General features: G+C 40.6%; 1 protein-coding gene across 10 annotated transcripts; it reads left to right on the top strand.

Annotated features, from left to right (window-relative positions):
* Positions 1-6,733: 6,733 nt before the first annotated feature.
* LOC148025540 (uncharacterized) lies at positions 6,734-14,531 on the top strand. Of its 10 annotated transcripts, none has more exons than XR_015693116.1 (5): positions 6,734-7,087; positions 7,810-8,052; positions 9,084-10,755; positions 10,883-13,749; positions 14,313-14,531. XR_015693116.1 is itself a non-coding variant. In XM_087692741.1 (5 exons), the coding sequence occupies exons 3-5, from the start codon at positions 7,815-7,817 to the stop codon at positions 11,784-11,786; spliced, it is 2,814 nt and encodes a 937-aa protein (XP_087548867.1). In that variant the 5' UTR covers positions 6,734-7,087; positions 7,234-7,311; positions 7,813-7,814; the 3' UTR covers positions 11,787-14,057. The 10 variants fall into 10 exon arrangements, 7 of the variants coding, with proteins under 7 accessions (XP_087548867.1, XP_087548866.1, XP_087548865.1 ...); XR_015693115.1 differs by lacking the exon at positions 14,313-14,531 and adding an exon at positions 14,154-14,172; XR_015693114.1 differs by lacking the exon at positions 14,313-14,531 and adding an exon at positions 13,875-14,057.
* Positions 14,532-15,059: the final 528 nt, after the last annotated feature.

Here is a 15,059-nt window from a genome sequence, read left to right as displayed (position 1 = left end):
TAAACTAACTAACCACAAACAACCAAAACTAAACTCTCTCTCTCTCTCTCTCTCTCTCTCTCTCTCTCTCTCTCTCTCTCTCTCTCTCTCTCTCTCTCTCTCTCTCTCTCTCTCTCTCTCTCAAGTAACTAACACATATATAAACTAAAACAAAAAAGCAAACTAACCCTAAACTATATCTAAAGTAACTACTACCTTACAAACCCTAAACTATATCTAAAGTAACTACTAACTAAATAACTAAATCCATATATAACACACAAAAATAATTTAAACTAACTAAATAACTAAATAAACTAAATAAATAAAATAAACTAAATAAACTAAATAACTAAACTAAATAAACAACCAAAACTAAATAACTATCTAACCACAAATCTAACCAAACTAACTAACAACCTATTTAACTAACTAACTTACTGTTTAAACCAATAAACACATCAAAACAAATTTACAACCTGAAAGAGAGAGAGAGAGAGAGAGAGAGAGAGATCACCGACCTGAAATACCAATCCTCACAAACAAACTGCACAAAATAAACCAAAATACCAATAAATTAAACCATACCAAGCAAACCTCTCTCTCTCTCTCTCTCTCTCTCTCTCTCTCTCTCTCTCTCTCTCTCTCTCTCTCTCTCTCTCTATGAAGTAACTAACACATATGTAAACTAAAGCAAAAAAGCAAACTAACCCTAAACTATATCTAAAGTAACTACTACCTTACTAACCCTAAACTATATCTAAAGTAACTAACACACAATCTAAAGTAACTACTAACTAAATAACTAAATCCATATATAACACACAAAATTAATTTAAACTAACTAAATAACTAAATAAACTAAATAACTAAACTAAATAAACAACCAAAACTAAATAACTAACTAACCACAAATCTAACCAAACTAACTAACAACCTATTTAACTAACTAACTTACTATTTAAACCAATAAACACATCAACACAAATTTACAACCTGAGAGAGAGAGAGAGAGAGAGAGAGAGAGAGAGAGAGAGAGAGAGAGAGAGAGAGAGAGAGAGAGAGAGAGAGAGAGATCACTGACCTGAAATACCAATCCTCACAAACAAATTGCACAAAATAAACCAAAATACCAATAAATTAAACCATACCAAGCAAACCTCTCTCTCTCTCTCTCTCTCTCTCTCTCTCTCTCTCTCTCTCTCTCTCTCTCTGTGAAGTAACTAACACATATATAAACTAAAACAAAAAAGCAAACTAACCCTAAACTATATCTAAAGTAACTACTACCTTACTAACCCTAAACTAACTAAAGTAACTACTACCTTACTAACCCTAAACTATATCTAAAGTAACTAACACACAATCTAAAGTAACTACTAACTAAATAACTAAATCCATATATAACACACAAAAATAATTTAAACTAACTAAATAACTAACTAAACTAAATAACTAAACTAAATAAACAACCAAAACTAAATAACTAACTAACCACAAATCTAACCAAACTAACTAACAACCTATTTAACTAACTAAATTACTATATTTAACTAGCTAACTTACTATTTAAACCAATAAAAACATCAAAACAAATTTACAACCTGAGAGAGAGAGAGAGAGAGAGAGAGAGAGAGAGAGAGATCACCGACCTGAAATACCAATCCTCACAAACAAATTGCACAAAATAAACCAAAATACCAATAAATTAAACCATACCAAGCAAACCTCTCTCTCTCTCTCTCTCTCTCTCTCTCTCTCTCTCTCTCTCTCTCTCTCTCTCTCTCTGTGAAGTAACTAACACATATATAAACTAAAACAAAAAAGCAAACTAACCCTAAACTATATCTAAAGTAACTACTACCTTACTAACCCTAAACTATATCTAAAGTAACTAACACACAATCTAAAGTAACTACTAACTTACTATTTAACTTATCTAATCAACTAACTAAATAAACTAACTAACTAAATAAAATAACAGAAACTAACTAAATAACTAATTAAATAAACTAACTAAACTAACTAAACTAACCAAATAACTATATAAAATAACTAAATAAACTAACTAAACTAACTAAGCAACTAATCTAAGGTAAAACCTACTAACTAATTACTAACCCATAACACATATATAAACTAAAACAAAAAAACAAACTAAATAACTAACTAAATAAACTAACTAAACTAAATAAACAACAAAAACTAACTAAACTAATCTCTCTCTCTCTCTCTCTCTCTCTCTCTCTCTCTCTCTCTCTCTCTCTCTCTCTCAAAACTAAATGAACACGACCATAAACAAAACTAACTAACTAAACTAAAGTTAACTAACTAACCAAACTAAACTAAGGTAAAACCTACCAACTAACTAACCCATAACACATATATAAACCAAAACAAAAAAACAAACTAACACAAATAACCAATCAATCTAACTAAACTATTTGATAGACAATAAACAAAAATAACTTAAACTAACTAATTTAATAAGCTAACGTATCTAACCAAACTAACCCTAAACTATATCTAAAGTAACTAACACACAATCTAAAGTAACTACTAGCTTACTATTTAACTAAATAACCACAAATAACCAAATTACTTAACTAAATAACTAAATAAACTAAATAACTAACAAAATAAACTAACTAAACTAAATAGCTAAATCTATATATAACACACAAAAATAATTTAAACTAACTTATCTAATCAACTAACTAAACTAAATAACTAACTAAATAACTAAATAAAATAACTAAATAAACTAAATAAAACAAACTAACCCTAAACTATATCTAAAGTAACTAACACACAATCTAAAGTAACTACTAACTAAATAACTAAATCCATATATAACACACAAAAATAATTTAAACTAACTAATCTAATCAACTAACTAAATAAACTAACTAAACTAAATAAGTAAATAAAACAACTAAATAACTAACTAAAATCCGAGAGATGCCCTATAGTGCGGGACTTCAAGACGAGTGTGCATAAATTTTTTGTTGCAAATACCATTGCAAGGCACAACTTCTCCATGTAGGTATAGTTGATTTCCTTTACGCCCAACTTTAGACTAGCAAAGGCGATCAGATGATACCATTTTTCCTCCCAGATTTGGGCTAAACAAAAGCTAATACTATGGATGGTGGCTACTGAAAATATGTAGAATATTTTGCCCCTTATAAGTGCTTTTAAAACTGGTGCTTTTACTAGCTCCTGTTCCTTCTGCCCCCAATCATGTGACATAAATGGTCACTTTGGTTTGGTTTGGGAGCTAGTTTTGGGAGCACTGTGGTGGTTCGACACTTTCCCAAACCTGTGGCTCAAATAATAATATAGTATCGTGCGCGGCTAGGGCCTCCTTGGCCTCCTGGGCCCCGCCACCATTGCCCAATCCGACGTGGATGCCACCCTCGCTTAGATGAGCCCCGCCACTCGTCGTCCACGTCAGCTCGGGGTACCACTCGCCGTCCACATCACTCCATGCGTCCGGGGCTACCTCCTGCACCGCCTGGCTGACTAACTCAGCGGCCTTCTCCGGTGCCAACGGCATGATGCTGCACACCCTGCCATCGCCGTCCACGTCATTGCAACGCCCTGCCATCGCCGTCCACATCCGCCTGGCTGACTAACTCCGCCACCTTCTTCGGCGCCAATGGCATGACTCCGTATGCCCTGCCATAGTACTCCAAACACGCCACAGTACTCCAAACGCCCTGCCATAGTATTGCTACTCTCTTGAGAGAAAGAGAAAGAGAGAGAGAGAGAGAGAGAGAGAGAGAGAGAGAGAGAGAGAGAGAGAGAGAGAGAGAGAGAGAGAGAGAGAGAGAGAGAGAGAGAGAGAGAGAGAGAGAGAGAGAGAGAGAGAGAAAGAGAGAGAATATAAGATCAGGCGACCAGGAAGTTATCCCACGAGAGCATTAATATACTCTCTCTGTCTCTGGCAGAGAGAAGTAATATTTCTACGAAGAAGCGTGAGAGTGAGAGGAAAAGAGAAGAGAAGAGAAGGTGGTGGAAGGAGACCACGTTTCCTTTTGCCCCCAATCATGTGACATAAATGGTCACTTTGGTTTGGTTTGGGAGCTAGCTTCAGGAGCACTGTGGTGGTTCGACACATTCCCGAACCTGTAGCTCAAATAATAATGTAGTATAGACGCTACCTTCTTCGGCACCAATGGCGTGACGCCGCACGCCCTGCCATAGTACTCCAAACGCGCCATAGTACTCCAAACGCCCTGCCATAGTATTACTACTCTTTGTCTCTCTCTGATGGCCAGTCGTCATCAGAGAGAGAGAGAGAACACGCATTCTTTCTCTCTCTCTCTTTAACGACTAGCCATCAAAGAGAGAGAGGGAGTATAAGATGAGGCGACCAGGAAGTTACCCCACGGGAGCATTATTATAGTCTCTCTGTCTGACATAGAGAAGTAATATTTCTACGAAGAAGCGTGAGAGTGAGAGTGAGAGTGAGAGGAAAAGAGAAGAGAAGAGAAGGTGGTGGAAGGAGACCACGTTTCCTTTTGCCCCCAATCATGTGACATAAATGGTCACTTACCTTTCATTCTACCCCCAATCATGTGACATAAATGGTCACTTTGGTTTGGTTTGGGAGGTAGCTTCAGGAGCACTATGGTGGTTCCGACACTTTCCCGAACCTGTAGCTCAAATAATAATGTAGTATAGACGCCACCTTCTCCGACGCCAATGATGTGACGCCGCACGCCCTGCCATAGTACTCCAAACGCGCCATAGTACTCCAAATGCTCTGCCATAGTATTACTACTCTCTCTTTCTCTCTCTGACGGCCAGTCATCGTCAGAGAAAGAGAGAGAGAGAACGCGCGTTCTCTCTTTCTCTTTGACGACTAGCCGTCAGAGAGAGAGAGAGAGAGTATAAGATCAGGCGACCAAGAAGTTACCCCATGGGAGCATTAATATACTCTCTCTGTCTCTGAGACATAGAGAAGTAATATTTCTATGAAGAAGCGTGGAGCTCACTGACCACTGAGGACTGACCAGCAGTGGAGAGAGACAGAGATATGACGGGCAGTGGAGAAGACATGACCAGCACAGAGAGAGAGAGAGAGAGAGAGAGAGAGAGAGAGAGAGAGAGAGAGAGAGAGAGAGAAAGAGAGAGAAGACTGACCTGTTGCTTGTTGCCTACTGGCCTGCCTCCTTCTGTCTCGTGAGAGTGAGAGTGAGAGTGAGAGGAGAAGAGAAGAGAAGAGAAGAGAAGAGAAGGTGGTGGAAGGAGACTACGTTTCCTTCTGCCCCCAATCATGTGACATAAATGGTCACTTTGGTTTGGTTTGGGAGCTAGTTTCGGGAGCACTGTGGTGATTCGACACTTTCCCGAACCTGTGGCTCAAATAATAATATAGTATCGCGCGCGGCTAGGGCCTCCTTGGCCTCCTGGGCCCTGCCACCATTGCCCAATCCGACGTGGATGCCACCCTCGCTTAGATGAGCCCCGCCACTCGTCGTCCACGTCAGCTCGGGGTACCACTCGCCGTCCACATCACTGCCATGCGTCCGGGGCTACCTCCTGCACCGCCTGGCTGACTAACTTAGCGGCCTTCTCCGGTGCCAACGGCATGATGCTGCACACCCTGCCATCGCCGTCCACGTCACTGCAACGCCCTGCCATCGCCGTCCACATCCGCCTGGCTGACTAACTCCGCCACCTTCTTCGGCGCCAATGGCATGACTCCGTATGCCCTGCCATAGTACTCCAAACACGCCACAGTACTCCAATAGCCCTGCCATAGTATTGCTACTCTCTCTCTCTCTCTCTCTCTCGGGAGTATAAGATCAGGCGACCAGGAAGTTACCCCACGGGAGCATTAATATACTCTCTCTGTCTCTGATAGAGAGAAGTAATATTTCTACGAAGAAGCGTGAGAGTGAGAGTGAGAGTGAGAGGAAAAGAGAAGAGAAGAGAAGGTGGTGGAAGAAGACCACGTTTCCTTTTGCCCCAAATCATGTGACATAAATGATCACTTTGGTTTGGTTTGGGAGCTAGCTTCAGGAGCACTGTGGTGGTTCGACACATTCCCGAATCTGTAGCTCAAATAATAATGTAGTATAGACGCTACCTTCTTCGGCACCAATGGCGTGACACCGCACGCCCTGCCATAGTACTCCAAACGCGCCATAGTACTCCAAACGCCCTGCCATAGTATTACTACTCTTTGTCTCTCTCTGATGGCCAGTCGTTATCAGAGAGAGAGAGAGAGAACACACGTTCTTTCTCTCTCTTTGACGACTGGCCGTCAAAGAGAGAGAGGGAGTATAAGATGAGGCGACCAGGAAGCTACCCCACGGGAGCATTATTATAGTCTCTCTGTCTGACATAGAGAAGTAATATTTCTACGAAGAAGCGTGAGAGTGAGAGGAAAAGAGAAGAGAAGAGAAGGTGGTGGAAGGAGACCACGTTTCCTTTTGCCCCCAATCATGTGACATAAATGGTCAGTTACCTTTCATTCTACCCCCAATCATGTGACATAAATGGTCACTTTGGTTTGGTTTGGGAGTTAGTTTCGGGAGCACTGTGGTGGTTCACACTTTCCCGAACTTGTAACTCAAATAATAATATAGTATAGATAGATATAGATAATAATGTAGTATAGATATAGATATACATATAGATGATGATGATACATTCATTCTCAAAGATAAAAGATATACTAGCGTTTCGCATCTAAAACGCGTAAAAATTAAAGAGTATGCCGTGTTTTGTGCTTTTAAGAATCATTGTAGTGTCGGGTGAGAGAGAGAGAGAGAGACTCCGCTTTGGATTTCTGTAAATAACCTTGTCAAATTAATGTTCCCAACGTTTACCCTCCTCTCCAACGGATACCTGTGTGCATCCTGCCTGCGTCTCATTCCTGCCCGTGCCCCATCGCTCGCCCTTTACGGCTGGGCTAGCCTTGCGTTGTCAGTTATGGCCATACGCTTCTAAACGCCTCAATCAATTGCTCCGGGCTCTCCTGTGTGATTTGATTCCGGCAGACATACAGTGCCACAAAGGATCCTCCTCAGGAAGGGAGGCTTTCTATTCTGTAGCGTCTCTCAGGGTTTCATGTTGTTTCTCCGCCAGGAAGGTGATGCCATGATCTGTTGATTTCTGCCATTTCTGCTAATTTTACTGGGCTTTTGCAGTGGTTTCTGCTTATTCTCTGTGCCAAGAGACCCTTTATCAGTTGATTCTTCCAACATCTTCGATCTGATGTTTTTCTTTTTCCTGCAGAAAGATGATGCTATTCTGTTAGCTTTTGAAGGCTTCTAGTGGATTTTCGTATTCTGTGTGTCAAGAGACGCTCTACCTGTAATTATCTTCCACATGACATGTTGTCTGTTTTGCCCCTGCAGAAAGATGATGCCATTTTGTTAGTTTTTGGTGTTTTAATTGGTTTTCTTATTCTTTGTGTCAATATATGCTTTATCTGTAGATTCTCTCAACATCTTATGTTTTTCCTTTTTCCTGCAGAAGATTTGCTAGTTTTTTGGATTCCAGTGGTATTACTTATTCTTTGTGTTGAGATACGATTTACCTGTAGATTCTTTCAAAATCTCATGCGTGGCCCCCTTCCCCCTTCTTCCTGTGGCGTCACGAAGATGACGCCATTCTGTTAGTTTTTGGGGATTTACAGTGGTTTTTCTTATTCTGTGTGTCAAGACGTGCTCTACCTTTTGATCGTTTCAATTTCCCATTACTTTCTTTTTCTGTCAGGAAGCGATGCTACAATGTACATCTATTAGCTTTTTCGGTTTTCATTGGGTTTTCTTGTTTCATATTGTGATCATAATGGTGTTCTGCTGCCAGAAGAAATGAGAGAGGGGAACCAAGACAAGTCTAAGATCTCAATATGGTGGGACATTGAGAACTGTGGTGTGCCGAAGGATGTTGATCCTCACTTTATTGCGCAGAACCTGAGTACTGCCCTTCACCATGCCAATCTGGTAGGCCCCATTGAAATTCAGGTCTTTGGCGACACTCAGATCCTGTCGCATATCACACAGAAGGCTCTATCAGACACTGGCATTACCTTGAATCATGTTCCTCGAGGTTGGGTTATACACTTGTTTCTTTCCACATGTTAATGTTTTCTATGATAATAGTAATTGGTGTCACATACATGGCTCAAATACACATGATCACAACCAGTATCAAGAAGGTGTCATCATATCAGCTAGGGATCGAGTTTGCATCACATGATTATTTCTCTGCTCTATCATCAGTCATTACCTTGGTAACAATGGCCGCTGAAGGAGACAATGTTGATAGTTTGAATGCTGCATTGAATCTTAGATAGCATCGCATTTTTCCTGGGCTGAATGTGCTGTCTTTATGCTAGTATTTGTCACTTGCTTGATTTGTGAGAACTTTGAAAGGTTGCTTTGTATTTTAGATATCATGTTTTGCTGGGCTGAATGATAATATTTTCTTTTGAATGTGAGTTTCCAATTGCTGAAGGATGTCTCTTGGTCCTGTGGTCTAATGTGGCAAACAAGCATATGGCTGGACTCTTGTAAGTTGCAGTTCTTGTTATTTAAGTTAGCTCTTTTGAGTTTGCTGCATGTTCCGTCTGCCAATTAAAGGCTAGAGATCAAGTTTTGAAGAACATTTCTTATCATCACTTGGAGTGGTTTGAAAGAATGAGTTTTGCATTATGTACTTACCGTTTTTATGCTAGTCTTTGTTTTTATTGCTTGGTGAATTAGTCCCTGGTATTGGAAGCTACTTCTTCCTTTGAAAAGAAGTGGAGGCCCTGTGCTTGATTCCATGTAAGTCCCTACCATGTAAATGCGTGGCAGTTATAATGAGTTGTACTTGCATCTCTACCCTGGCATATGTATGCAGCAGACTTGATCTTTAACTAGACGATGACTACTTTGGATTGTGATGCTATGGCATTTTCCTTTTTAACTCTTGCCTTTTCTCCTGCATGGGATTGTAGTATTTCTGACCAGAAGCTCAAGAGTCAACCCTTAAAGAGAAACTCGTGATCGCCTGTCTGCCATTTGTGGAACTTTTCACATTAACTTCCTGTGTGGAACTTTTCACACTAACTTCCTGCTGTTCGATTCTTTTTACAGGAAACAAGGATGCTGCTGACAAGGCTATATTAGTGGGTATGTTGCTCTGGGCTTTGGATAATTCTCCACCTGCCCACATACTTCTCATATCAGGAGATGGCGACTTTGCAAATGCTTTGCATCGGCTCAGGTTGAAAAAGTACAGTATATTACTTGCTTGTCCAGCACAGTTTGTCAAGCCTGCTCTTCTTGGCGCAGCTCTCAAGCTTTGGAATTGGAAAGATCTGGCAAAAGGACATTTGGCAGAGCCTGAACTGTCTCCACATAATGAAGTAGCACAAGAGGGGTCTCAAATGCATGATGCTGGCTTGACAGGGTTGTCCTCTGGCTCATTTGATAAGTTTCCATATAAGTCAAGCTCACATATAAAGTCAGATATACACAATCAAAGTCCTATTTCTAATGGCTTTGCATCACCACAAAAAGCACTCTCAGAAGGGAAGTATGGCAGAGATGGTAGAACTGTGTCCTCTGGGATGTCTGAGAGTAGATCCTCCAAGGCTTTGAACCTTGAAACTTTGAATGTCCAAGGGGAAGATAAAAGGGGCAGTGTGGCTGGACCTTCAGGTGCCCAAGTTCCTGCTAGTGTGTATCCTTCTCCATCTCAAAAACCACCAGCAAAAGGGAAGTATGCTGGAGATGGGAGAACTGCTTCCTCGGGGAACATGATGGATGGACCTTTGGGTGCCCCAGTTCCTGCTGGTGTGTGTCCTTCCCCGTTACCAGTTGATGCCAGACAGGCATCACGTTATGGACACACATGGCAAAACTTACAACCACATACTAATTTCCCCCCATGTGCACCTCGACCTAGTGTTCCTTTAGATACAGTTCGACCTAGTATTCCTCCTAATAATTCTCAACCTAGTCTTCTGCCAGCTACAAATGGTTTTTCTACCACTGCTGGCACAAACCTTGTGGGACCAGTTCGACCTAGTATTCCTCCTAATCCTGCTCGACCTGGTCTTCCGCCAGCTTCAAATGGAGTTCGACCTAGTATTCCTCCTAACACTGCTCGACCTGGTCTTCCACCAGCTCCAAATGGTTTTTCTGCCACTGCTGGCGCAAACCCTGTGGGACCAGTTCGACCTAGTATTCCTCCTAATACTGCTCGACCTGGTCTTCCGCCAGCTCCAAATGGTTTTTCTTCCACTGTTGGCTCAAATTCTGCGGGACCTCCATATTTTTTGCCACAAACTTCAAACCTTAATGAAGCCAGGCAGCTGAATACCTTAAGTGAATTTAGGCCTGTGGGTTCGTCTGGAACTAACAATCCTGCTCCAGCAGGCCCTGCACGTGCAATGAAAATGGAAGTTCCTGGGCACGATGTGTATTTAGATAAGGTTTATAAAGCTATGAAGACTCTCGAACGTGATATGCTCGCACCAACTGAATCTAATTTACTGGAGTGTATCCAATATTGGGATCCTCAACATGAAAGATTTGATGTAGGGCAGACTTTAAGCACAGCAGTGGAGCTACAGCAGGTAATTAAGTCACAGTTTAGCAACCGAGGTGTGGTTATGTATTTTCCTCCTGATAATAAAGGGCCATGGAGCCGTGTAGATCCTGGCGATATGCAGCATGAATTCCCAGAGGAAGTCTGGAAAGAATTTCAATCTATTTTGCTCAATAGCAAGAACCGGCAAAAATTTCTGCTCTCCCGAAACCGGTAAGCAGTATTTGTGCTCTACAACCTCTGTTGTGTGACCACTATTCCCTACTTTTTCAGGAGTACAATGCACTCCTATGAGTTACAATGTGAGTTTTCATTAACACCTCTCTTTACATTGGATCAGGTATGATGCAGCTTTCATTCTGAAAAATTTAGGCTCTGGGTGCATTAAAAATCTTGCCATAGGTCAAATCATGCAGCTTATACAGCAGGCTATACAGCGGAAAAACTGGTTGAGAAGAAATGGTTCACGTTGGTCACCATTATCTATCAATACTAAAGCTTTACCAGAAGTAGCACATACTAAGCATGGGAGTAGTGATGTGGGGTCCTCAACTCAACCAGCAGAGGGATGGGTGTTAAGTGGATCTCAGATGGCTGGGACACCAAGTCATAATTCTGTCCAGAGGCTGTCTGACAAAGATATCATTTTGGACAAATTAAAAATTCTGATTCCTAAGATAATCAAAGGGGATAATGACTATTACCTATCTATGCTTCCCAAAGATTTTCAACAAGCAACAGGGGTTCATTTGGATCTTCAACAATTGGGGTATGCAAAACTTCAGGAACTTATAAATGACATTTCAGATGTAGCCCATGTAGAAGTTGTGAAACATGGGGTTTTTGTACTTCGTCTTACATGTCGTGATGGATGTAGGACAAGCCCAGTCAGTTCAAGACAATCTCTCTGTACTGATCAGCTAGAAGAAGATAAGGAAAATGACAAGGATGTAAGACAGGGTCAGGTTGTCAGGGATTTGAAAGGCTGGTTGAGTCAGCTGATGACTGTAGAGAAAGATGGCTATGACATAACTAAGATCCGACAGGGCTTCCTAAATGCAAGTGGTAAAGACCTGGATAAAGAAGGCCTGGGCTTTACTAGGCTTCAATGCATCCTAAAACAGTTTCCCGATGTTGTACAGCTTGTAAATACTAAAGCAGGTGTATGGATGGCTTATCCTGCTTGTCAGAGGGCTGTTGTGACTAGTAAAAATTCCCAACTTGCACCAGTCTCGAGCAATTGAGTTGGCAGTGCATAGAGAAGGACATTTCCTTAGCTAGTTTGAAGTGATGACTTGCTTATGAAGTGGCTGTTAAAAATTAATGGTGCTAAACTACCAGTTAATACGATTTCCTGATGTTGTTCAGCTTGTAAATACTAAAGCAGGTGTATGGATGGCTTATCCTGCTTGTCAGAGGGCTGTTGTGACTAGTAAAAATTCCCAACTTGCACCAGTCTCGAGCAATTGAGTTGGCAGTGCATAGAGAAGGACATTTCCTTAGCTAGTTTGAAGTGATGACTTGCTTATGGAGTGGCTGTTAAAAATTAATGGTGCTAAACTACCAGTTAATATGATAATAGGGCATTAATCATTCTAGGATTATCACGTGAAGGAGCCAGTCCCAAGTTTATGCTGAAGTATGAATCATACAATTTGTATATTTTGTGCCTGGTCAAGTTTCTGGGCATGTTAGTGGTGTTCCCTCTGGTTCGTTATGAAGTGTTTGTGCTACAATCAACTTAGCAGGTGATGGTAGCATGCCAGGCTGGAGAGATAAGTTGCTGCAGTCTCAGGTTGTTATAACCTGTTTTTTGATGTGGTTATCTGGAAGTGGTTAGCAGCATTTTCCCTCTTCTTGGTTTATTATCCTGTGGTATGCTGCAGAATGAAGTGGTATGTTAGTCTGGATGTGGGTTAGCAATATTTCCTTTTCTCCTGGTTATCGAGCCTGTCTGCTGCAGTCAACTGGCAAGATGATGGTAGTGTGCTAGGTTGGACAGATAATTTTTCTGAAGTCTCAGGTTGTGAATATCATGCACAGGCTGTAAGGACCAATTTGTGGTGGGCCTGATTAAATTTCTGGCATGGTTAACAGCATTCCTTCGCTGATGCAGTGGTGTTGAGGAAGGAGCATGATCAATCAAGTTGTCAACAGGTGATGGAAGTGTTTCAGGCTGGACAGATGAATTGTTCATGAAAATTTCTGGGCGTGTTTACTTCATCTTTGTTATTGGGTCATAAGCTGCACAGTGTGCCAGGCTGGATGGAGAAACAAATTGCTGCAGTCTCACTTCATGAAACATGCTCAGATCACCTGCTAATGCAGTGGTGTTAAGGAAGTAGCTTTACCAATCAAGTCATTGACAGGTGATGGTAGTTTGCCAGGCTGGACAGATGAATTGTTCACGAAAATTTCTGGGTGTGGTTAACATTGTTTAGTTTTCTAACCAGTGCTTCTGGACATGGTTTAGCGGTACTCCTCTTGGTTTAGTATTGAGTGATGCTGCAAAGTCAAGTGGTGTGCCAGGCTGGAGAAACAGATTGCCGCAGTCTCACTTTTCGAAATATGCTCAGGTCAGGACAGAGGCCTGGATGTGGTTAGCAGTAATTCTTCTCTTGGTTTATTATTCAGTGTTATGCTGCAAGGTCAAGTGGTGTGCCAGGCTGGAGAAACAAATTGCTGCAGTCTCACTTCATGAAACATGCCCAGGCCAGGAACCTGCTGATGTTGTAGTGATGTTGAGGAAGGAACATTGTTACTCAAATTGTTAACATTTGTAAAGGTTTCAGGCAAGAAGTTATAATTACTGAAGTTGCTGACAATCTAACTGGAATCAGCTTCGAGAAGTTTCTGCAGTTTCTATAGTCAATGTAATGGTGCTTTTTGCTCTTGGCATGAAGGGTACTGCTAGTGATGTTAACGGAAATTGTCAAGCTGAGGTTTCAAAATGCAAGTACTTTGTGCTTTTGAATACAGTATTTGAGTTGAAAGTTTGAAAAGCCAGGCTTGTCCTCTGACAATGCCAACAATATATGTTGTATGCCGACGAGCATGGAAAAATGTCACCGGGGCCTATTTATCTACCAGCATGGGAAAATGTCACTGGGAGATATTTATCTATCAGCATTAGCTTTAGCATCAGCTTGGTGGCTTCAAAAAGTGGATTTTTCTGTCCTTTTCAGATGGACCTATCAAAAGTGGCAGGTATGTTGTTCCATTGTAAGCATGCAGTTCTAGACTCAATTTTTCTTAGTTCTTATGTACTCCTAGTTTGTCAATAGTGGCAGGTATCCTGTTTTTATAGTCAGAATTAATGGATACTTATACAGGTTGCTTCATGAATACAATGAAAGTTTGGTTTGGTTCTTTCTTTGAAAATGAAGTTAGAAGTGGAAAGCTGGAATGGAAGGTTTGATTATGATCTTAGGTGGAAGGCAGAAAAGGAATGTTTCTTTTCAGAATTGTACTGTCCTCCTTCAACACCATTGTCTATATTGATTTGTCATTGTATGCTGACAGTTGTATTCTGATTTGTCATTACATATTGATCTTTATTCTGTTGCTGATGTGTAAATGTGTAAAACCTATATGTTACCTTCTGCATGCAGAATTATACCACCTGCTTCATAATAAAGTGAACATACGTCAACATTCTATGGCTAAAATTTTTCAATGTTAGTGTGGTGTGTTATGAAAAACCTGTTTACCACTCTTGCATACTGAAGTGAACTTGATATTCAATTGTGGTACATGCACTCTCTGGTCAGATACTTTGTGTTGAAGGTGCCATAGAAGGAGAAAACTTCTTAATCTAAGCCATACCACCATGCTGGTGTGTGCCTTTTATGTTGAAGGATCTAGTCTGATACTTCACATTGAAGGTGCCGTAGAAAGAGATCTTAATGAGGAAAAAGCCCAGGTAATCTAAGCCATGCCATGCTGGTGGTGCATTGCATGTAGAAGGATGTAGTCAGCTTGTAAGTCAAGATGGTACACAGAAAGAAAAAATCTTGGCAAATAATGAGCCCTTTGCTTATTTAATTACTGTTGTTGTTTTGAGTGTCATGGTAGAAACCTCTCCTACTATACTTTGCTTTCTTCTCATAACTTCATGGTAGCTTCTTTACATGAGCTTTTCAGTATCATGTTTTGAGAATTATGAAAAGCCAATTAGTAGTTAAAAAGCTTAATGAACCCAAAAAAAAAATAAATCCAAAATAATTCAATTTGTTCTCACTCAATGTTGAAAGCCTGGTTGCAAGTGGTTTTTTATGATTTCCATGCAATTTTCGAAAGCTTAATGCATCAAAAAGACTATTAAAAAAGAAATGCAACAAGAAATAATCTTGAGGAAGACCCTAGGTATAGTGGCAAGTGAGTCATGTACTTATTTTTAGTCATAGTAGGTGCCCTTTTGCAAGTGGTTTTTGCTCATATTATTTTTGCTTTCTTATTGGGGGTGAAGTGCTTATTGCATTTGATAGTTGCAAATTGGTTACAAGCAAATTGTTTAT

Source organism: Lygodium microphyllum, chromosome 14, assembly GCF_053477565.2.
Source record: "Lygodium microphyllum isolate KBCC chromosome 14, Lygodium_microphyllum_v1.1.10, whole genome shotgun sequence".
Lineage (NCBI taxonomy): Eukaryota > Viridiplantae > Streptophyta > Polypodiopsida > Schizaeales > Lygodiaceae > Lygodium > Lygodium microphyllum.
This window is presented reverse-complemented; position numbering and strand designations above follow the sequence as displayed.

Bases quoted from the DNA above. Each gene is read 5' to 3' on its own strand.
- LOC148025540 (XM_087692736.1), top strand. From the start codon at position 7,066: ATGTTGTTTCTCCGCCAGGAAG. The intron at 8,053-9,083 runs GTTGGGTTATAC...TTCTTTTTACAG, and splicing joins CTTGAATCATGTTCCTCGAG to GAAACAAGGATGCTGCTGAC. The intron at 10,756-10,882 runs GTAAGCAGTATT...ACATTGGATCAG, and splicing joins TTTCTGCTCTCCCGAAACCG to GTATGATGCAGCTTTCATTC.